Here is a 24819-nt window from a genome sequence, read left to right on the forward strand (position 1 = left end):
CCGTGTGAATTGTGTTTCACATTAATAGTTCCGTTGTGACTGTTTACGACGCAGTCGTGTTATGACACTTTTAGGTATTCTTATGAACAACTGCCTGTAGATTTTAGTTCTTTTAAAATGAATTATTATTCACTATGTATATAAAATTATGTCTAATTTCATTTTCATCTTTAAACAGAAACAGCCCAGAAATGACGCCGCTTACATTGTCTCCATCCACACAAGTGAAGGTAATTTATTTTTAATACATTTTATTTAGGAAATAAATTATGTATATAAAGTATTTTTACGTTATCACGTTTATTCGTCTCTTAACAATGATGGCTATATTCGAGTATTTTGCTTAAACTGAACAAATCTGCTGTTTAGGATGCGTTGTTTAATTGTTTAACAGAGCGAATTAAACACGAACCTCCGCGCAGGAGGTCCAGAATTTGTTTAATAAAAACATATTTCTTCCAGCAAAACATGTTCACATTATATTTAACGCACTGGATTCATTTTGTGTCCTGTTATTGGTCACTGCTTTATGTCCTTTATGTTAACAGACTGATAAACACTGATAAATCAGCTTTTTCAATCTCAGGTCTGGTATTCCAGAAGCCAGTTAATCACATTTTGATCTCACTGGTGATGCAGAATAGTCGTGTTTCCCTGGGAGACGGAAACACTTCATGGGACTGATGCTGTTATAGAGTTTTACCCTTCTTGAGAGTTGATTTTATCCCTCGCTGACTGATGTCCTGTAAAGTTTGACCTGAACATGGACCAACAAGAGCCTGGATGTGATGCAGAGCAACTCAAGCATGTGGAAAATAATGCAGAAGATACACCAGAAGGTAAAATACAACAATACTGATAAAACCATATGGTTAATTAATTATATATTCAGTAAGAATATTTGATTTTTCAGTTGCTAGATGCACATTTCTCACTCTGCTCCTCCTTACATAATTGGTAAACTACAACTAAGATCAATGTTTTGTGGGTTTTTTTTTATATACAGTTGAAGTCAAAAGTTTACATACACCTTGCAGAGTCTGCAAAAATGTTATTTTATCAAAATAAGAAGGATCATACTTTTTTTTGCATTATTTTTTAGTACTGACCTGAATAAGATATTTCACATAAAAGACGTTTAAATATAGTCCATAGTTGTTTATGAGTCCCTTGTTTGTCCTGAACAGTTAAACTGCTCTTCTGACAGTTAAACGGTTAAACTGTTCTTCAGAAAAATCCTTCAGGTCCCACAAATTCTTTGTTTTTTCAGCATTTTTTGTATTTGAACCCTTTCCAACAATGACTGTATGATTTTGAGATGACCATTTGACATTTTGAGAGGACAACTGAGGAACTCATATTCAACTATTACAGAAGGTTCAAATGCTCACTGATGCTCCAGAAGGAAACACAATGCATTAAGAGCCAGGCAGTGAAAACTTTTGAACAGAATGAAGATGTGTACAATTTTCTTATTTTGCCTAAATATAATATTTTTTTCATTTAGTACTACCCTTCAGAAGCTACAGAAGATACTTACTTAGCTCTTAATGCATTATGTTTCCTTCTGGAGCATCAGTGAGCGTTTGAACCTTCTGTAATAGTTGTATATGAGTCCCTCAGTTGTCCTCAGTGTGAAAAGATGGATCTCAAAATCATACAGTCATTACTGGAAATGGTTCAAAAACACAAAAATGCCTGAAGGATTTTTCTGAAGAACAGCGGGCAGGACAAACAAGGGACTCATGAACAACTATCACAAAAAAAAAAAAACACCGCTGTGGATCATTCAGGTAACAACACATAACTGAGGGAGGATCAAGCGTTTGAACGGGTCACTTTTATAAATTTAACCGTTATTTTTTTCTTGTGGACTATATGTAAACGTCTTTTATTTAAAATATCTTATTCATGTCAGTACTAAATAAAAAAATAACATGCATTTTGTATGATCCCTCTTATTTTGATCAAATAATTAACATTTTGCAGATTCTGCAAGGTGTATGTAAACTTTCGACCTCAACTTATATATGATATGAATATGTCTTGTTTTGTCTTTGACAGCTTACAGATAATAAGAAGTGTATTATTCTCTTTCTGTTGTAGCTTCGTCTCAGTTTAAAGGGACGGATATGCCTGTGCAACCTAGAAGCAGTAAAAGTGCAACCAAAAAATTGAAAGCATCAACAAAAAAGGGGAAAAAATGTACTACCGTTAATCAAGGAAACTCTCAATCTAAAGGTAAATATTATGATTGTTAAGAGACGTTGTAATTAAAATAACTATAATACCAAGTCTGAATGATGTTATTTTACTGTTTAGTGGGACATGTTGCAGAGGGCACCGAGCACATGTTTCGCACCCACATCTGCTCTGAATGCAGACGCTGCTTCAAGACGCGCTCCCATTTGATAGAACACATGCGTATTCACTTTCCTGACCCCAGTCTGCAATGTCCCACCTGCAAACACTACTTCACCAGCAAGAGTAAGCTACGTGTCCACATGCTGAGAGAGACGGGACAGAAACTGCACCAGTGTCATCTATGTGAGTATGGAGCGGTGGAGCGTAACTCTCTGCGGCGACACCTCACCAGCGTGCATGGGCATCAAGAAGACAATGCTCCCAATGGAGAGCTGTTTAAGTGCCCAAATTGCCAAAAAACCTTCGGTCAGAGTCAGGCATTAAAGAGCCATATGAAGTCTCACAATAAGAAACAAAATGGACAGCCGTTGCTTTGCTTTCATAAAGGGTGCTCATTTCAGTGTGGAGAAAAGAAGCAGCTTCAAAAGCATGTGTTAGATGCACATCAAATTGAGGCCGTAGAGTGCCGTCATCATGCCTGCGGTGCCTTCTTTGGTAGCCTAGAAGAAATGGAGCAACATTTTCGTACACATCAGGCTTATCACTGCCCCCTTTGTGATTTCTCATGCTCAAATAAGAGTCTTTTTCAGCAGCACAAAAGACAAGGACATCCAGGGAATCAAGAACTGAACTGTAGCTTTTGCCCTTTCTCAACCCTTAACCCTGTAGAGTTTGATCAACATGTTGGTCACTTTCATGCCAGTGAGAAAACACACCACTGCTCACAGTGCAGCTTTGTAACAGCTCACAAAAGAGTCCTGAAAAGACACATGCTGATGCATACTGGTAAGATACTCAGTTGTTCTACTTCTGATCTCAGAAGTGTTTATAGATATAGTTACTCAAAAAAGAAAATTCAGTCATCATTTATTCAGTATTGTTAGCTCAACCATGCATTATTTTAAATCATAATCATGTATTATTTTTTCCTGAAAAAAATCTAAATTCGATTGATGTATACTTCTCTAAAAATGACAAAAAAAACACAAATGTAGTTCATACAACTTATGTGATATACTAAGTATTCTAAAGTTATACCGTTTTTTTTTGTCCTATAGTATAAAACACTATCTGCTTTCATTCTATAAAAGAGCAGGTTTGACATCGTTATTTGCTTTTCACAGAGAAAAGAAAATGTATAGGGTTTGAAAAGACATAAGAGTAAATGACACATTTTCAATTTTTGAATGAACTATTCTTTCAAAATTAATCATTGGCAATTGATAGATGGATAACATTTGTATTTACAGGTGAAAAGCCCCACAAATGTACTATATGTGACTTCAGATGTCGTGATGAGACATACCTTTCAAAGCACATGCTGACGCACTCTAATGACAAACAGCACATGTGCTCAGAATGTGGATATGTTACGAAATGGAAACACTACCTCAGTGTCCACATGCGTAAACATGCAGGAGATCTAAGGTATGTACCTTGATTGAAATTAAAAAATAAAAAATATAGATGCAAGCAGCGATTACCGATCGCTTTAAGTCATATAAGCACATATAAAAAAGACATCATTTAGCAAGCATGTAACCACCTAAATAAATTATTTAAAAAAGCATTTTTGGCAAATGCAGGTAATTTACCATTTTTGTTTAATATTTATGACTGGTATAGCACCAGCTGTGGTACGATCTCCCTAAAACTTTGAGAAGGGTCTGGCTGCAGACATGCACCTCCACTGTCAGACCTGCACTCTCAGACCTGCACTCTCAGTCACCCAAACTTCCTCTGCAGGTGACGTCACTTGCAATCGACACCTGCACACTACGGTACCTGCTACGTCACTTGCAATTGACACAAAAAAACGGAAATAAGTTTCCAGTCGTTCGTTCGCGTTGCCAAAGACGCTGTATTGAAGCGGTTATATAGTTTAAACTAAAGTACCCGTTGTTAGTAAAGACGCTGCTGTTAAATGGTTTAAAGTACTTTAGTAGTATAACCAGACAGAAACTTTGCCCCCAGTTATTTTTTGCTGCTTGTTTATCATAGGAGTATAATGTTGTACTTTATCATTCAAGTAGGCTACAACTATATTACATTACCAAACTATAACATTAACAAAAATTAAGCAGATGCTATTTTTAATTTTAGTTTTTTTTTTATTGTAAGCTAGTTACAAAGAGACAGACTATTTACTATTATTTGGAAAACTAGCAATAGTTTTATAAAAAAGTAATATAAAAATAAGTAAAAGCTTAAAACACTTCCATAACAAACAAAAACAGAACAGAAAGAATGCAAAGAGGCAAATTATGTATTTTCTTTTATTTCTGCAAAGAAGCACATTATGCTATTCCTTCCTTTTCAGTTTGACAGAATACTTTCAGATTCATAACATCAACTACATGTTCAAGGAAAAAGTCCATGTCCTTCATCGCAGTAAAGATAAAGCTGAAAGGTTCCAGAGCAACAAGTCTGTCCTCTGAAAATTCAGCCTTCTGTAATTTGTCCCTGGCCTCATCAACATCTTCATCCTCCATGCAGAGTACTTTGGGCAGCTGAACAGAACCAAGCAGCACACTTGGCTGTTACAAACATATATATGTATACGTAGATACCCCATTGGCCCGCTCCAAGCACGTAGATGCGTCCGCCATATTACAGCGGTCCACTTGACGTCATTCACCATACTGTAGGTTTGCAGACCAACAGCTGTGAAGGACTGTTATATTTCGAATATTCAGTGATTACTATGGTGATTTACCTAGATCTATGGGTGAATGACGTCAAGTGGACCGCAGCAAAATGGCGGACGGCTTATGTATAAAGGCCCATAGAAACAGTCGCTAATGAGGCATCTACATATATATCAACGGTTCCAAACACCACTTGCTGGCTTTATTTAAATCTCCCATCAGTTGATTCTCTAAAATAACACAAAGAACAAGAGAGATACAAATGTAAGATACCAAAAACATTAATTCAGTATTGTGCAAAAAAGAAACAATTACTTGTGACCAGTCCTGTAACAAAATAATGTACCTCTTGTGATGATTCCATCAGTACACCTATACTTGCATCATCTGCCTAAGAGCAGGATAGAAGAAACCAGTTATACACACACATACATATATTTATAATATATAAAATGTCACTCAAATGAAGTAATCTGAATTGAGAAGAGTAGGAGCAGAACAAAACATCAAATGTGGTGCTTTACAATGTTTCATACTACCTGTTTTGCTAATAAAAACACCACATTTAATTGTCTCATTCTACTTATAATATCAGTAACACAACAATCACTTCCACTAAACTATACAGTAGTTTACGTGTAAGCTATATAATTAACTTACGAAAGCATATATACCATTCTGTTCAGTAGTTTAGCTTACTTTAGCTGTATTTAAGTCAGTGACGGAGTGGTTGACTAATTAGGCTATACAGCTTAGGGCTGCACGATTTCAGCAAAAATCATAATCACGATTATTTTGGTCAATATTGTAATCACGATTATTTAAACGATTATGACAGGGTCCAAAACTTTCTATAGTAATTAATTTAAATACAGCGAAAAAGATACCAAAAAATAAAATAAAAATAAAAATAACAGTGCTTAAAAAAATACTGAATACTTTTATGCAAGTCTAAAGTAGTCTAACAATACTACAGAAATTAAATGTAATTATTTAAATGTAAAATAAAACAGCATCTTCACTGTAATAGTTAAACATGCTTTGTTTCTTATTAAAACTACAAACGTCCTTCATTCAAAAGCAGTGACTGATTTTTCTTTTTGTATTTTTAAGTTTTATTCATATTAAACACAGACAGCAGAAGGAATCTTATGTGTTGCGCTTAACCACACGGACACAATATACTGTTACACACGTATTTTTATTCTCAACTGTTTATGGTCATTTAAGACATAACTGACAAGCGTTTACATGAATAATCAACAAGCGCCTCATTTTCAAATATTTTTGCGTGTATTTGACCGTTTAGGCGCGCACCTGGGTTAAAATATAACTTTACAAGTCCATGTTCGGCTCCGTCTTTGAGCGCATTCAAAAAACACCGCAACTTTTCCTACGCGCTATTAAAAACATAACATCAAAGAAACATGAATAAATCAAGCATATCCCGTTTTATGAAGGTCACGTTACATGATTTTGCTGTTTTGCATGTGAAATTAGGCTTTTATGGAAGAGCGAAAGCGCACCACTGGAAAGGGGGTGGAGTGGGGAACAATAATCGTTTCATCTCGATTACTGCATTTTCATGATCGTTTGAAGCAGAAATCGAAATCGAATTTCGATTAATTGCACAGCCCTAGCTAATGCAACTTTTTAAACACAACCAGTGAGCAGCGAACACGTTGGCAAACATAATTTTGTATATCAGAATACAATCTAATAAAACGTATAATAAACACACACAGATACACATATGTACTTACAGCAATGATTCTTGAAAGAATTCAGAAGTTATTCTCAATCCAACACGTCCCACTAGCACTACACGCAGATTGCAAATAGCGCAGGTACCGTAGACTGCAGGTGTCGATTGCAAGTGACGTCACCTGCAGAGGAAGTTTGGGTGACTGAGAGTGCAGGTCTGACAGTGGAGGTGCATGTCTGCAGCCAGACCCTATTGAAAACTTTGCATACTTGTTTAGAATCACCTGTCGAATGTGCTCACCAGGTTTTATAAAGTTTTGAGTTTTCCTTTAGGCTTTATAGGCTTTTGGGTAAATTTAGACAGGCCCCTTTTCTAAACAGCCCTGTTATAGCTTCTCATAGGGTAAGTTTCAACATTTCTTTAATAATTATTGACCAAGAGAGTCCAGAGAATTGTACTGCAGTGTTTTTTTTTTTTTTTTAATTGAGAGTAAAACCTAGGACTAGTTCACAAAAGTAGGTATTTTACATCCTTGGCATAAGCCAAGGACTCCAACATCATAAGACATATGAGCCTTTGACTGACGGTTTAGGAGTTATGAGCGATTTTGTACTTTTGACTGCTGTAGCGCCCCCGTTAGGCCGATTGGGGTGAGCCTAGGTGATGTTGTTGGCAGTGTGAGTACTACCATCCCTCCAAGTTTCAAGTCTCTATGACTTACGTTTTGGCCTGCACATCAGTTGGAGATTGCTGATCCTTGGCCATTATTTCCATAAATTTACTGACCTGTCTCTCATGTCTTTTTTTTTTTTTTAGATACAAATGTGATCAGTGTCCATATCGTTGCCATCGCATCGACCAGCTGAACAGCCATAAACTCCGTCACCAGGACAAATCCTTGATCTGTGAGGTGTGTGCATACTCCTGCAAGAGAAAGACTGAACTGCGCAGCCATATGCAGCTTAAGCACTCCACAAATGCAGATCCCCAACCTCTTGTTTACCAGTGCAAGTTTTGCCCTTACACAACAAAGTATCGCCAAGCCCTGCATAGCCACGAGAATTGCAGGCACACCCGGACACGTGTATTCCGCTGTGCACTGTGTCCGTACACCACATTTAGCAACACTGGCCTCTTCTTGCACAAAAAGAAATCCCACGGATATGTGCCTGGAGATGTGGGTTGGCTTGAGAAATATGCAGAGAAAGAAAAAGAGCAAAGCTCTTCGGATTTGACACACAACTTTTTCTCCAAAACCACAGTACCTCAAACTTCAGAATATAGGGAAGAAACAGCTAATACAAACGAGTCTGATAGGACTATAGATGACTCAAAAGATTTGTCTGTTAATGAGAATGAGAATGAAAATGAGAATGGAGCAATAGAAGCCACTATTGGAGGAAGTGAGGAAATTACTTTAGTACAGCAGGCCAGTCTTGATATTGAGTCTGCAAGAGAAAAGGCAAGTAATCTTTCTGAAGGACATCCAACTGATGAAGAACAGTGCGGCTCCTCACATTTTACCAGCCAGAGTGGCACACAAATGTTTGGCGAGATAGTAAATACACACAACACTACAATTGATACCCCCTTTGGGGGCCATTTTGAATCTCACACATTGCATACAGTCCACCAGAGCTTCCCACAACCATCAGCTGCTGCTGCTGCTGATGATGATGATGATGATGATGACAATGCTGCTTACTGTGAGGATCATAGTGACTCTGAAGACCTGTCATTGTTGACAGAAACTGAAAGGAGCAGGGAGGTACTCCATCAGGAGAAATATGGAGAAGACTCAGCTTCTGAGACTCGTTTGCAAGTCATGAGAAAACAGGATAAAGACCAGGCTGAAGCTCTTGTACTAGAGGGCAGGGTGCAGATGCTGGTTGTCCAGACACGGGACAATATGTATCGGTGTAGCCGGTGCTCCTACGTGACCAGAAAACAGGCAGCATTAATCCGGCACTGCAAGTCGTCCTGCCAGGTCATGAAGGCGGGACTATGCTGCCAGGACTGCGGCATGCAGTTTAAACAGCAACGTTCTTTGAACACCCACCTTCAGAAATGCCGGTCACTGCAAAGGCACAGAAAGAAATTTGATTTCGCTAGTACTGTAGGTACATCAGGGAGTTGTGTAAGTAGTTCTATACAGGTACAGAGTGCAACTCTTAAATCAGGAACCCTCACAATGTATCCTGAACCTGTTGAAGTAGCTGATTCTACAGATTCAAGAGTACAAGGTTCAGTAGAACCTGAAGGCCCACTGTCTCCTATCATAACAGCTATAGTAAATGAGGCTGATTCACTGACAAGTACAACTAAAGGAGGGCAGGCAAGTGCAGAGAGTAGAAACAAGCTAGCAGACGAGGAGAAGTTGGTAAATGATGACATCTCTGGGTATACTGAAGATGATGGTAGGTATACTTGCAAAAAATGTCCTTTCTCATCTGTTAGGAAAGTCACAATAGATCGCCATTGTGCAACATGCATCAGGAGCACCCATAAGGTACATCTGGATGAAACCAGAGAACAGTTTGATCAAGAGGATAGTTCTAGTGACTCTAGTGACCATAATCAGGAAGAAGAAGGGGAAATTGACTCAGAAGGAGATTCAATAGAAGAAGAGAGACCCCAAGACCCCAAACCTCGATTCTCATGTCCCAATTGTCCTTTTTTCTGCCACCAAAAGAGAGCTCTAACAAGTCATCAAATAAAAGGCTGTTTAATACCAGGTGAGATACAGTGTCCACAGTGTTCATTTGTTGCTAAATCAGAAAAATCTCTCAACCATCATATCCTAGGTCACAAGAAAGACAAGAAGGCTACTAGAGGTAAAATCTCCGGAAACTTGCAGTGCAATCTTTGCTCCTTCACCTGCAAACAAGAGCGTTGCCTGACACAGCATGTTGCTGTGAAGCACGAGGGACTCCGTCCTCACCAGTGCCGCTTCTGTTCATTTAGCACAATCCGTCGCTACCGTTTGGAGGCCCATGAGTCCATGCACACAGGTGTTGGAAGGCACAGCTGTGAACTCTGTGGCCAAACTTTCGGCACCACGTCCAGACTACGCTTGCACCATCAACGCATTCATGACAAACAGGCAACGCACTTCTGTTCACTTTGTGACTACAAAGCTTATAACCTCAACGACATCAACCGCCACAACTTGAGTTGCCACACTGGTGATCTTAGCTACCACTGCAACCAATGCAATGCACGTTTCAGCTCTGACGTTGCCCTGAGGCAGCACTCCAACCGAGTACATCCAGATGCTAACAGCTTGTTTTGCACACAGTGTAGCTTCACCTGCAGCTGCCAAGCTGCTCTCAAAGCACATTCGCAGCGTGAACATTCTGAATTAAAGACGAAAGAACCTCAAAATAGTACAGAAAAACAAAGTAAGATATCCGTTGTCCATCAATGCATGGTTTGTTCCTTCAGCACCCATAAAAGATTCCTTCTAGTCCAGCACATGCTAGATGAGCATGAAGATGGACCATCAGAGGAGAAAACTCTAAAGTGTGATGTCTGTGGTTTCTCTTGCACCCACCAAGTGGTGTTTGACCAGCATGTGCGGTCACATGGAGGAACCTGCCTCTTCAAGTGCACCGAATGCGAGTTTTCCACCAGAAACAAACAGAAGATCACCTGGCACATACGAATACATACAGGAGAGAAGCCTTACCGGTGTGACAAGTGCAACTATGCATGTGCTGATCCTTCAAGACTAAAGGTATGAAGAGCTGTTATCCAAGATGATGATTGAAAGTTTGGATATCCTCTTCTGTTGGTGCTACCAATTTAATTTATTTCTCTTTTCAGTATCATATGAGGATTCACATGGAGGAACGCAAGTATCTCTGCCCAGAGTGTGGCTACAAATGCAAATGGGTCAACCAACTGAAGTATCACATGACAAAACATACAGGTAGCTATGTGCTATAACAGGGGTGTCCGATCCTGCAGAGGGCCAGTATCCTGTAGAGTTTATCTTTAACCAGCTCCAACGCATTTGCCTGGAAACTTCTAGTACAGGGGTGCCCAAACTCAGTCCTGGTGGGCCAGTGTCCTGCAGAGTTTAGCTCCAACTTGCCTCAACACACCTGCTGGGAAGTTTCTAGTATGCCTAGTAAGAGCTTGATTAGCTGCTTCAGGTGTGTCTAATTGGGCTTGGAGCTACACTCTGCAGGACAGTGGTCTTCCAGAAACAGGTTTGGACACCCCTATGCTAGAGTCTAACTCAGGGATGAGCAACTTCGGCTCCAACCATACCTGAACAAGCTAATCAGTGTCTTCAAAATCACTAGAAAGCCACAGGCAGTTGTGTTTGATTAGGGTTGGAGTTAAACTCTGGACAGTGGCCCTCCAGGACTGAAGCTGCCAATCCCTGGTCTAATTCAGGGGTGCCCAAACTCGGTCCTGGAGGGCCGTTGTCCTGCAGAGTTTAGCTCCAACCCCAATTAAACACCTGAACCAGCTAATTAAGCTCTTACTAGGCATACTAGAAACTTCCTAGCTGGTGGGTTGAGGCAACTCTGCAGGACAGCGGCCGTCCAGGATCGAGTCTGCTCTAAATCAGCTCTAAATGTAAAGTTCTTCCACACCTTGATGTTTATCCTTCTTTCCAACAGGTGCCAAACCTTATGCATGTGAGGACTGCGAGTACCGCACCAACCGTGCCGACGCCCTGCGCATCCACCGGGAGACACGTCACAGAGATGTGCGCTCCTTTATATGCGAGAAGTGCGGAAAGGCTTTCAAGACACGCTTCCTCCTCAAAACACACCAGAGAAAGCACAGTGAGGAGCTTCCTTATGTGTGCTCTATATGCCAAAGGGCGTTCCGCTGGCCTGCGGGTCTTCGCCATCATTACCTGTCCCACACCAATCAGCTGCCATTTTACTGCCTCCACTGTCCCTACCGGGCCAAACAGAAATTTCAGGTTGTAAAGCACCTTCAGAGACATCACCCTGACTTACCTGTCCAAGATGGTGTGGGTAAAGACCAAGATGCCTCTAGAGTGAGTACACAAAAGACCTGGATGAGGGAAGAGGAAGAGAGACAAGAGGATGGACAAACTGCTTTAGAGCACATACAAACAGCAGGGGACATGTAGCTGTGTTTCTGTATGCATTTCAATTGACATTCGAAAGTATTACATGTCATTATAATCATAACCCATAAACCACAATGAATAAACATGTTACAGTATATTTATTCTGTATATCTTCAAAATGCATTTTTCATTTTATCAAAGAAAAGACAATGTTTACCTGGACATGTACATACATAATAACAACATAAAAGTCAATTACATTAAACACTTGATTTCAGGTTATTTATAAAAGGCACTTTACCATGCTCAGTTAAATTCATTCAGATAATGTACAACCGTAAGGATAAATTCTGCCCTGATTGTATAACCTTCAAACTGGAAAAAAAAAAAACTATATATATATATATATATATATATATATATATATAAATTAACAGTTTATGTATTGCATAGATAAATAGCTTAAAATAAAAATTGCTTTTACTGAAAAACTTTTCTGCACCATTCTTGGAGGTCTATTTTGACGACTAGGCACTACTAACACCATGCAACTACTATTGAGGTACTCTTGAAAATAATGCTAGTTGCTATACTTTTTTGTTTTGATGCAAGGATTAATGAATAAATAATGTTTTGGTTTGTTCAAGGATTGCCATAATTTGTTCAATTGCCCAAGTGTGTTTTAGCAAAGCACAAGGTAAAATCTTTTCTCTACATTTTTACAGCAAACTACAGATTTGTCTGAGAAATATTAGCTCTTCAGAACAAGTTTAAGAACAAGCATGGTAAATTGTGAAAACAGAATTACAGCTCTTTGATTTGGATATGAACAAAGATGGAGGATGGATGGATACTTGTTCCGTCTTTGGACAACAGATGCACATGACGATATCCTAGAAAAATAAGCTTTTTGTTACTTGCAAGAAAGCCAAATATTATAGTAAAGGCCTAAATACACTGGGTCTCATTCACTAATAATAATACTAATGCAAAATAATATTATTTGTACTATTTATACTATTTATATATGTAATAGTATTGTAATAGTGTAATGTGTTTCAACTGGTTCTAAAATTTAAATTAAATTAAAAATAGAGAATGTGCAGATTTATTAATGAATGAGGATTTCTCTGTTTGCATAGTTACAGTGCCTTGCGAAAGTATTCATACCCCTTAATTTTTTCACGTTTTGTTATGTTTCAGCCTTAAACTGCTTTAAATTACTTTTTTCTCACATACATACTTTTCTCTCTACACAAACCATACTGCACATTTAATAAAAATAAAACACTTAAATAAGTACATTGCATAAGTATTCATACTCTTAACTTAGAACTTAGTTAAAGCACCTTTACTGCCCTCAAGTCTTTTTGGGTATGATGTGACAAGTTTTGCACATCTGCATTTGGCAATTATCTGTCATTCTTTGCCTCACCACTGCACCTCTCAAGCTCAGCTTGAATGGGGGCTGGCAGACATTTTTAGGTTTCTCCAGAAATGTTTGATTGGGTTCAAGCCCAGGCTATGGCTGGGACAGTCAAGGACATTCAGTGTTGTCTATAAGCCACTCTTTCTGTGTGCCTAGGGTCATCGTCCTGTTGGAAGATTAACTTTCTGCTCAGTCTGAGGTTCTGAATGCTTTGGACTGAGATTTTATTAAGGTTATCTCTATATTTTGGTGCATTAAGCTTTCCTTCTACTCTGACAAGTCTCTCTGTCCCTGCTGCTGAAAAACAGCCCCACAGCATGAGGCTGCCACCACCACACTTTACTTTTGGGATGGTACTCTGCAGGGGATGAGCAGTACCTGGTTTCCTTCAAACATGATGCTTGGAGTTGAGGTTCATCAGACCCGAGAATCTTGTTTCTCACAGTCTGAGTGTCCTTTAGGTGCTTTGTTGCAAATTCCAAGTGTGTTTTCATGTATCTTTACTGAGAAGAGGATTAAGTTTGGCCACATCACCATAAAGCCCAGATTGTTGAAGTGTTGCAGTGATGTTTATCCTTTAAGTTTCTCCCATCTATATATATGATCATAGAGCTCATCTAGAATGACCATCAGCTATTTGGTCACGAATTTAACCAAGGCCTATATCCATCAATTGCTCAGTTTGGTCAGAAGGCCAGCTCTAGGAAGAGTCCTAGTTGTTCCAAACTTCTTCCAATATGGATAATGGAGGCTACATGCTTTTTTTAACATTCAATGCAGCAGTCTCTGAGCTCTACAGGCAGTTCTTTTGACCTCAGGGCTTGGTTTTTGCTCTGACATGCATTTTCAGTAGTTAGGCCATTTATTGAGTAGTTTGTGCCTTCCTAAATCATACTCATTCAAATGAATTTGCCACAGGTTAACTCCACTAAAAGTGTAATAACATCTACAAGCGATATGAAAGCTCCTGAGCTAAATTTCAGCTGTTCCAGAATACTTATGCAATTGAATCATTTCAGTTTTAATTTCTAAAAAATCTTTTAACAAGCCTGTTTTGTGTTTTGTCATTATGGTGTATGGTGTGTACATTGATGTGGGGAAAAAAGTAATTTAAAGCAGTTTAACATAAGACTGCAACATAACAAACCGTGAAAAAAATATGAAAGGGTATGAATACGTTCACAAAGCATTGAATAAGACCCAGTTTTTTCTTCTTAGTATAGCCTTACCTGGTTGAATACAGGTGAAAGGTAGAGTGTATTGCCCTATGAAGTCATTCCTTGATGCTTTATCATAGTCTTCAACAACAAAACGCACCAGTGCCAGCTCAGGGGTGTGGATTTTGAACTGTAAGGTTTCATTCCAAAGTGGGTTGAATCCTGTCCAAATAAAAAAAGTAGAAAAAAAACTGCAAGTAGTAAGACTTAAATAATATAAGGTTTGTACATTATGGAAACTAATCATCTTAACAGGTCATGTCTGTTTCTACATTATTAAAGTTACCACCACATCACATGCCCATGCATGTGAACATGCACAATTTCCATTTGTCTCTCTTGTAGTGATTTAACAACACTTAAGCCCATTTAATTTTCACTTCCTCACCATTGTTGTCAATGTATTTGGTCTCCTGTTTGGCTTGGTCCAAAGGAACACCATAAATTTCCACCCTTACCAGGGGGTCTACAATGGACCAATCTTTCTGCTTTACTTTAGGGAGCTGTTGTCCACTAATAACCTTGAAAGAGATGGAAACAGAAAGAATCAACAAATAAAATCCCAAAACAAACTTTCAGAGGAAACACAAATATTTTTTAATACCTTAACATATAACAATAGAGGGTGGTAATCTTCACGTTCCTCAGGATTTTCAGAATTAAAGAGTCTCTCTCTTTTGCAAAGGATCTCAGGTTTTAGGATGTAGCCACTACAGCCGTTCTGAGTAAACAACCCATCATTAAGATCCATTTCCAATCCTGCTGTCTGGAAGTTTAAGGCCACTGTGAATCAGAAACACATTAAAGTAAATACACTGGCCTCTTTACAACACATTAGCTGCATTTCCCTGCTCCTCTTTACATAGAGTGTTTCACATCTGCCATGCTCACATTCTTCCACTGTGTAGTACTGACATAATGGTGTGTAATATAATATCTATCATACTAACCAATCTGGCATCCCGTGTTCCACATGTCCACTGGACAGTAATTTGATGAATCCGTTCTCATTCCACTTGGATACACTCTTGTCAACTGCCTAGTATTATGCAGTGCAAAATCTAAACCTGACAGACAAAAATAAGAATTCGGAATGCAAAATGTAATTATTCTAATATAACGGTATTCTATTTTACTTTATAAAATATGTTACATAGAAAGGAAAAAATCTAAGAGCTGCTTAAATAATCCTTTTGTGTTCCACAGAAAAAATTAAAGCATACAGGTTTAGAACATTATGAGGTTAAATATATTCAAACTAAACCTTCTAACCTGCTTCCTTTGAATATTTACGGGCTTTAGACTCAGAGAAAGATGACATCTCACTGGGCTTAGCAGAGGTGCGGGAATGTTCGAAGCTGTGGAAATGTACGCTCCTACAGAACATTAGGTCTGAGAGCTCCTTGCATAGATTTTGCTTCGATTTCTAAACAGGGAAAAACAAACAATGTTAAACAAGGGGGTGGAAAACACTTTTTCACAATATTTCTCAAGGTACCTTGCCATCTGTTGGTGGACTCTCCGATGCCGGACTGTCCTTATTCATTTCTGCTGCCTCGTCCTCATCGCTGACTTCACCTGTGGGGCTCTCTGACTCGTTTCTAATCTTCTTTCCTTTCAACAGGATTTTTCTCTTAAGTGCCTGAAAAAAATGAGGCAAAAGTAGAGCTGCTTGACATTCCTAATAATGTAATATTATATAAGGGCACCTTAGAAGTAAAATATACAGTCTAAGGTAAAAATGCTTCTGTTTTGGATTTTTTCGAATTTATGCAAGGGATAATGCACGGCTAGCTGTGCATTAAATGATTTTAATGCACAACGTGGAGGCCAAGAACCACTCAACGCGAAGTGGGTATCTTCATACGTGACCATTAATAGTTAATGAAAGTTCCCATTGCAGTACCATGACGATAAGACAATAGAATATTTTCTATAGGTCCATGGCAGTCATCCATGTTTTTTATAAAGAAGTCATTAAGAGCAGTTGAGTTAAGTGCACTACTATCTATAAGGCACTGAATAGCTCACCTCTGGGGATGGCAGTTCACTGGAGACTCCATCTACTGTGTTCGTCAGTAGCATATCACCTAGAATGTCTCTGAAATATCGAGCCATGACTTCCTGTTGCTCTATGCTGCAGTGGTTTTCAATGGACACGATGAGTGGATAGTCAGATGCCTAAAAGTAGAAATGATGGGAAGATTAATAAATCTGGAAATAGATTATGTATAAAGATGTTTTCTTTTCTTCAGTCGAAATGAAATTAAGTTTTTTGAGGAAAACATTCTAAGATTTTTCTCCATATCGTGGACTTTTATGGTGGCCAATGGTTTGAAGGTCCAAATTGCAGTTTCAATGCAGCTTCAAAGGGCTCTACTTGATCCCAGCCGAGGAATAAGGGTCTTATCTAGCGAAACGATCAGCCATTTTCCTAAAACAATAAAAATGTATATACTTTTTAACCACAAATGTTTGCCTTGCACTAGCTCAACCCTTATGCATTATGTAATCATGTTGGAAAGTTCACGTGTGACATAGGCAAAAGTACCGACCTAGTGTTTAGAAAGCGAACGAGCAAAGAACGTCAAACGCCCTTTACAAAAAAACATAAAACAATGATGTCAGTTTTCCTCAAAAAACTCTTTGCGATTTAAGAAAGACATGAGCATCTTGAATAACATGGGGGTAAGTAAATAATCTGGAAATGTTAATTCTGAAAGTGAACTTCTCCTTTATTATTGATATTTGAAATATACATCACCTTGAAGGCATAATTTGCAATAGTAGAAATCACATCTTTGAGGAGAATCTTAGATGTCAGAGTGTGTCCATGGTAAACTACCGGCTCCCCATTCGCTCCATTCCAGCAATCCACTTCAACACACCTGCAGCCTCTTTTAAGTGCCCTTCAGAGGTTCAACCCAGGACAAATTAACAACCACTGTCACAAACACAAACAGCAACTAGGCCAGAGATGCCCAAACCAGGACCCACAGGCCAAAGTTGGCCTTTGATGACCTTTGATTTGGCCTGCCATTTCATATTTGGGCATCTCAGAACTAGTTTCAATTTCTCTGAAGTTACTGAACAGAAAAATTTGTAATACATGTATAAGAGATGTTACTTTCATGCTCATAAAATCTTTTTCATCAAAGAAATCATCTGTGAAATCAAGTACACACATGGCTGTATTACCATAAATAAGCAGAACTCACTGGATGTAGGCCTCAACGCTACTTGGTCCTTTTAGCTGGTCCTCCATCAGATAAGTGTTGTGTGATGAGGAGATATAATAGTGGGCAAGAGGTTGACTCATGTCCTGAAAAAGGCCTTGCCTCTCTAGATTGAAGATGGATCCCTCAGGAGACGTCAGGTACATTAGGAACCCATCGATTGACATCGAGTGATTCATTCTGGCTGTACAAGAAGACAATATAAAGCATCTTATCTGTTCAACCTTCTTCTTAGTAATAGTCATGAGTAAAGAACCACTTCACTGTTGCCCAACAGGCAGCAATCTAGATTAAGTGCTATTTACTACTCCATTATTAAAAGATCATCCATATAGGCAAAGAAATTGTTTTCAATTAAAGAATTAGTTCACTTTCAGAATAAAAATTTCCAGATAGTTTACTCTCCAGCATCTTATCCAAGATATTCATGCCTTTCTTTCTTCAGTTGAAGAAAAATTATTTTTTTTAAGGAAAACATTCCAGGAACGGATTGAATGTCCAAATTGCAGTTTCAATGCAGCTTCAAAGGGCTCTACAGGAGCTCAGCCGAGGAATAAGGGTCTTGTCTAGCAAAATGATTGGTCATTTTCTTAAAACAATAAAAATGTATGTACTTTTTAACCACAAATGCTTGTCTTGCACTAGCTCTGTGATGTGCATGTGTGGCTTGATGCATTACATAATCTCACTGGAAAGATCACAAATGGTTAGTTCTTTGTCTGTGTACTTCAGTTCAAAAAGGTAAGGTAGGGCGAAAAACTCATTTCATTTTCTCCTCCAACTTTAAAATCTTCCAACATTGTGCTACCTTTTTTTGTAAAGGGCATTTGACTTTCTTTGCACGTTCACTTTGTAAACACTGGGTCGTTACTTCCGCCTATGTCATGCGTGACCTTTCCAACAAGACCATGTAATGCGTGAGATTGAGCAGGTGCAAGATGAGCATTTGTGGTTAAAAAGTATTTAATTTTTTTATTATTATTTTTAGAAAACGACTGCGTTTCATCATAGATAAGACCTTTATTCCTCGGCTGGGATTGTGTAGAGACCTTTGAAGCTGCATTGAAACTGCAGTTTGGATGTTCAACCCTTTGAGTCCCATTGAACTCCGTTATATAGAGAAAAATCTTGGAATGTTTTTCTCAAAAACCTTCTTTTCTTTTCGACCGAAGAAAGAAAGACATAAACATCTTGGATGACATGGGGGAGAGTAAATTATCAGGAAATTTTTAATCTTGAAGTGAACTAATAATACTATAATACTATATGATCCCTAGAGGGTCTAACCAATTACTGTTCAGTGTCAAAAATGTTTTTTGAAAGAAGCTATATAAACACTATACTAAGCCTTTCATCAACAGGACATCAACTATTTAATTATTTTAAATATTATAGAGTGAGGTGATATATATCACAAAAACTATAAACTGAAGAGTATAGTATAATGGTTGATAGTGAATCAATACCTGTATCTGAAGGCTCATAGTGCTCAATCAGTTGAAGGGCATGTTCATAACTGCCCTCCCCCTCTAGCTGCTCCTCTCTCAGGAACTCTTCCAAATCACACTGGGATAAACTCTGTCCATCACTGGAATAATCCTGGAATAAGTCCAGCACCTCTGTTCTCTCAGTAAGCATTTTATAGAACTCCACAAACTCCTGATCCTCCAGGGTTCCTGACTTAGACTTATCGGCCATCTGTGAGAAAATGCCAACAAATTACAATAAGCTTCAACACAGTGAAAATGTATGATGCAAAATCACATAAGCAACACATAATCACCATGAAAAGACAGCATGCATGTTCTTCATTCATGTCCACGTTCATCATTTTCAGTAATTTCTTTGCCTCCTTAAAATTAATTCTTCCATCCTTGTTTAGATCTGCTTTCATAAACCAGTCTGAGATCCATCTGAGCGGAATGGTTTAGGTTGATAATTTAAGTTGACAGTGAACAGCTGGACTTCATTAACTATTAATCTATCTATCTGTCTATCCATCTATCCATTCATCCCTCTATCATCCATCTATCTATGCCTTAATATTGTAGATCTGTAAAGCTACTTCAAAATGGCAAAAATAAAGATTCTAATAACAAGGATACTGGTCAATTTTGGTGCTCTCATCCATGTTCTCCATATCCTCCATGAGGGCTCTGATGCCCTGAATCCAGGCCTGTGCTTCCTCCGCTGAATCAGCCACCAGGTCCAGGTTTCCTTTTCGGCCACGAAACACCAGAGTGAAACAGCGGTCAGCAGTAAACTCATCTGCCACACTGAGAAGCGCCTCAGACTTATGTCCCTCACGAACAGCCTCCACATCACTGATGGAGACTGAAAAAAATGTGAAGACAATATAAGCTTTGCTTTGCATTTGTTCAGAGTACTTCACAGTTTTTAATAAAGACAAACTAGTGCACCTCCCCTTTGCAACCAGCAAAACTATTCATGTTGAATTTATCCCTGGACTTTATCCAACTACTCTCATGTCTGATTTACTTCCCTGACATGTATACTTTTAGTCCTCATCACAAAAAACACTAATATATACCTTTTGGATTCATTTCAAAATTACCCTGAAGTACAATCGATAACTGCTGATACTTTAAGATCATTATTTTCTATGCAATACCTAATGGCTTTCTTACATATAAGCCTGTTTGTGTGTTTTTGTTTTGGCAGTCCATATACACTACCAGTCATAAGTTTTTGAACATTAAGATTTTTAATGTTTTTTAAAAGTCTTTTTTTGCTCACCAAGCCTGCATTTATTTGATCCAAAGTACAGCAAAAAAAATTGAATTTTTTTTTTTTTTACTATTTAAAATTTTTCTATTTCAATATAAATTAAAATGTAATTTAAATACTGTGATTTTAAAGCTGAATTTTTAGCATCATTAATCCAGTCACATGATCCTTCAGAAATCATTCTAATATTCTGATTGTTGAAAAACGCTAAGATGCATTTAATGATAATTGTCTTTATCATCACTTTTGATCAATTTAAAGCATCCTTGCTAAATAAAAGTGTTAATTTCTATAATTTCAAATAAATGAAGACTTGGTGTGCAGAAGAGAATTTTTAAATAAATCAGCCATTTCTTGGATCAGTTACACACAATGTTTAAAACTAGACCAGAACTAACTGAAACATTAAAACCATCATGAATACTAAAATAAGGGCGTACAGGTAGAATAAGAGTTTATTGCCCAGCTTGATTTATATGCAATAGTCTTGCAGTCCTCCTGAAGTTTGTAGTGCCGCTGACGCTTCCACATACGAGATTTCACCTTGCGCAGAAACATGCCGGCTTTCATAGCTTCAAGGTTTGGATGACCCTGTTCGCCTGCCAGAGAACGAGAAATGGCCATTAGCAATTTTCAGAAACACCAAGCTTATTTTAACAAGCACACAAACGCACACAGGGTGACTTACAGCATGCTTGAGGTGATTCCATTTTTTAACAGTTCACCTTTTCTGCAGACACAAATAAACATTAATGTGTAACCATCTCACCAAAAATTCAAATTTCAGGTCTTTTTCCTGTTAACACATCGCTATAGTTATGACTTACAAGAAAGACTGCTGAGAATTCTGCATAGAGAGCTGATTCAAATTGCTGGCTGTATACGTCTCTCTATTCTGTACATATTCTTAGATATTATATACAGTGCCTTGCGAAAGTATTCATACGTATTCATTTCACGTTGTTGCCTTATGTTAAACTGCTTTATGTTTACTTTTTCCCCACATCAATCTATACTCCATACAATATACATTTTAACATCTTGGCAAAAAAACTTAAATGATTCCATTGCATAAGTATTCATACCCTTATCTGGGACAGTAGAATTTTAGCCCAGGAGCATTCATATTGCTTGTAGATGTTACTACACTTTGAGTGGAGTTAACCTATGGCAAATTCAATTTAATAAGTATAATTTGGAAAGGCACACGTCTTAATGAAAGGTATAACAGCTGAAAATGCATATCAGAGCAAAAACCAAGCCCTTAGGTCAAAAAATTCTGCGTCATTGAAGGTTTACAAAAGCATTTAGTCTCCGTTACCCTTACTGGAAGAAGTTTGAAACAACCACGACTCTTCCTAGAGCTGAGAAAAACCTTCCAAGAACCTGATGGTCATTCTAGTTGAGCTCCATGATCATATATGGAGATAGGAGAAACTTACAGAAGGACACACATCATTGCAACACCCCACCGATCTGGGTTTTATAGCGATGTGTCCAAATTCAATCCTGTTCCCTGGTGAAAAAACAGCTAAAACCAGCCTAGGCTGGTTGGTTGGTTTTAGCTGGTCAACCAGCCTGGTTTTAGCTAGTCATAGCTGGTCAGCAGGCTGGTTTTAGAGGGGTTTTGGCACATTCCCAGCCTGGCTAGGCTGGTCAGGCTGGGAAACCACCAACTAAAACCAGCCTGACCAGGGAGCCTGGAAGACCAGCTAAAACCAGCTACTTCCAGCTTAAACCAGCTAAGACTTTAGGTTTTAGCTGTTTTTTTTTCAGCAGGGTTCTCAGTGAAGACACATGAAAACACACTTGGAATTTGTGGGGAAAAAAACACTTAAAGGACCCTCAGTCTGTGATAAACAAGTTTTTTTGGTCTAATGAACCTCAATTCCAAGCATCATGTTTGAAGGAAACCATGCACTGCTCATCACCTGCAGAGTACCATCCTGACAGCAAAGTGTGGTGGTAGCAGTTCCATGCTGTGGGGCTGTTTTTCAGCGGCAGCGACTGAGGAACTCGTCAGAGTAGAAGAAAAGCTCAATGCACCAAAATATAGAGATAGCCTTAAAGAAAACCCAATCCAGAGCATTCAGAACCTCAGACTGAGCAGAAGGTTCACCTTCCAACAGGACAATGACCCTAAGCACACAGCAAGAGTGGCTTATAGACAACTCTGTGAATGTCCTTGAGTGGCTCAGCCACAGCCTGGGCTTGAACCCAATCAAATATTTTTGGAGAAACCTGAAAACGTGTCTGCCCATCTTAGCTGACAGAGCTTGAGAGGTAAAGTGGTAAGGCGAAGAATGGCAGATAACTGCCAAATCTTGTTGCATCATACCCGTGCTTTAACTAAGTACTAAGTTAAGGGTATGAATACTAATGCAATGCCCTTATTTCAGTTTTTTTTAAATATAAATTTATGAAGTTGTGACAATTATGTTTTTGCTTTGTCATTATGGTATAAAGAGTGTAGATTTATGTGAGGAAAAAAGTAATTTAAAGCAGTTTAACATAAGGCAGTAACATAAAACGTATGAATACTTTCGCAAGGCACTGTATTTAGTCCCTTTCAGCCACTGACACCTTATTTCTGATGTGTTGCTGATGTGAGTCCTTATGCATTACGATAAAACAAGTTCATAAGCTTTTTTGTCCGTGAGATCACAGACATGCTAAATTAAATCTAGAAATAGGCTGATTACATCACCATTGTACCCTATTTTACAATGGGGTGAAAACTTCCTAGTAAATTTCTCCAAAGGAAATACATGTTCATTCAGGCGCAAGTGAAGCGGTGCAGTCAGGCGAGTCATGAGTCATTGCTAAATATGTCTCTGAGATCTACACGATCCTCTGCTGGCACCATCATTATGTTCTGTTATATCCCAGGTGGATAGAGTAGAATCTAATTTAGCATTTTCCTGCCTTTGTTCAGTATTAAATCAATAGATATTGTATAGCATTAACAGACTTCACTGTGATTTGAACTCTAAATAAGACCATTAGCCACAAAATGTGCCCTTACACAATCCTAAAATATTGCAGCAGTTACAGAGTCTTAGTGCAGATGAAGACCATATTATTCTCTGCAGTGAGACACTAATAACAGTAAATGCTGACAAAGTAATGTTGTAAACACAGAAAAGAGGGTCTGGAGAAAGCTGCAGACAGCTGAAGCAAGCACTAAGGAGGGACATAGAAAAAGAGGATAAACAGAACTTACCGGACTAAAGGACGTCTGATGAACTGACATCTGATGGAACTGAAAAGGCTAGACGGGGAGGTTGGGCTCTGATGTGTCTTTGGCTGCTGCGTGAGAAGGACTGTGAAAACAGAGCCGCAGTCCGGGCTGCTTCCACAGTGATGCAAAGCCAGCCTCCTTCCTACACCCCTTCCTCTGCCTCATTCCTTCCTAGACACTCCCACTATTCCCTTTTCCTGCCTTACTGGGTGCAATAGTCTGTTTTCTGCTCCTGCAAAAATCATATAATCAATGATTATGATTCTGCATTAAATACAGAAAAAAATAGAAACAATCGACATTATGAACAATTTATGATCTTGAAACAATTTTACACCATATACAAAATAAAAAGTCACAAGAGACACAATTTGAACTGTGTACATTAGAAATTATGGCATTATGAGAATTATAAATAGACAGACAGTATAATGCACAATATGCTGAGCCTTAAGGAATTTGACAGTTTGTTTCCAGAATGTCAGAATTATTAACCCATCAGCAGGATATACAGATTGGTGAAGTCTTTACCAAGCACAACCTACATTTACATTTATATTTACATAAATTCATTTGGCAGAAGTGACTTACAAATGAGGAAAGATACAAATACAAGCAAAGCATGGAATTGCCAACAAAACTCACTACTATACTTGCTGTAAAACATCCTGCTTTAAAAACACTAAGATCAATGTCTTGACTGAACATAGCTTTAGAAGCTTTATTGTTGAGCAGTAGAGCTATTGACACAGCAATTCAAAACTGCCAAGTAGAAATATCATATATAGTATATGTGACCCTGGACCACAAAACCAGTCTTAAGTCGATGGGGTATGTTTGTAGCAATAGCCAAAAATACATAGTATCGGTCAAAATTATTGATTTTTCTTTTATGGCAAAAATCATTAGGAAATTAAGTAAAGATCATGTTCCATGAAGATTTTTTTGTAAAATCCTTACTATAAATATATCAAAATGTAATTTTTGATTAGTAATATGCATTGTTAAGAACTTAATTTGGAGAACTTTAAAGGTGATTTTCTCAGTATTTTGATTTTTTTGCACCCTCAGATTCCAGATTTTCAAATAGATGTATCTCGGCCAAATATTGTACTATCCTAACAAATCATACATCAATAGAAAGCTTATTTATTGAGCTTTCATATGATGTA

The 24819-nt window shown here is 38.2% G+C and overlaps 2 protein-coding genes and 1 long non-coding RNA gene across 3 annotated transcripts; 1 reads left to right on the forward strand and 2 right to left on the reverse strand.

The window, feature by feature from the left end:
- The first annotated feature begins 39 nt into the window (after window positions 1-39).
- znf142 (zinc finger protein 142) lies at window positions 40-12037 on the forward strand. Its single transcript, XM_073845287.1, has 9 exons — window positions 40-74; window positions 179-230; window positions 640-839; window positions 2107-2241; window positions 2323-3150; window positions 3615-3792; window positions 7534-10453; window positions 10543-10648; window positions 11352-12037. The coding sequence occupies exons 3-9, from the start codon at window positions 764-766 to the stop codon at window positions 11834-11836; spliced, it is 4728 nt and encodes a 1575-aa protein (XP_073701388.1). The 5' UTR covers window positions 40-74; window positions 179-230; window positions 640-763; the 3' UTR covers window positions 11837-12037.
- LOC141340363 (uncharacterized) lies at window positions 4627-7503 on the reverse strand. Its single transcript, XR_012356570.1, has 3 exons — window positions 6776-7503; window positions 5359-5403; window positions 4627-5242 (listed from the first exon to the last, which is right to left on the reverse strand). It is a non-coding gene; the product is annotated as an uncharacterized lncRNA (long non-coding RNA).
- Window positions 12038-12222: 185 nt separating the features above from the next.
- Window positions 12223-23766, reverse strand: plcd4b (phospholipase C, delta 4b). The gene is made up of 16 exons (XM_073845288.1): window positions 23630-23766; window positions 21095-21136; window positions 20847-21005; window positions 19764-19992; window positions 19442-19571; window positions 19125-19356; window positions 17641-17842; window positions 17187-17331; window positions 16454-16603; window positions 15921-16064; window positions 15695-15848; window positions 15373-15489; window positions 15027-15205; window positions 14811-14943; window positions 14435-14584; window positions 12223-12669 (listed from the first exon to the last, which is right to left on the reverse strand). Exons 2-16 carry the CDS (start codon window positions 21114-21116, stop codon window positions 12581-12583), a joined length of 2235 nt encoding a protein of 744 aa, XP_073701389.1. The 5' UTR covers window positions 21117-21136; window positions 23630-23766; the 3' UTR covers window positions 12223-12580.
- Between the last annotated feature and the right edge of the window lie 1053 nt (window positions 23767-24819).

This window comes from Garra rufa, chromosome 8 (assembly GCF_049309525.1).
Source record: "Garra rufa chromosome 8, GarRuf1.0, whole genome shotgun sequence".
NCBI lineage: Eukaryota > Metazoa > Chordata > Actinopteri > Cypriniformes > Cyprinidae > Garra > Garra rufa.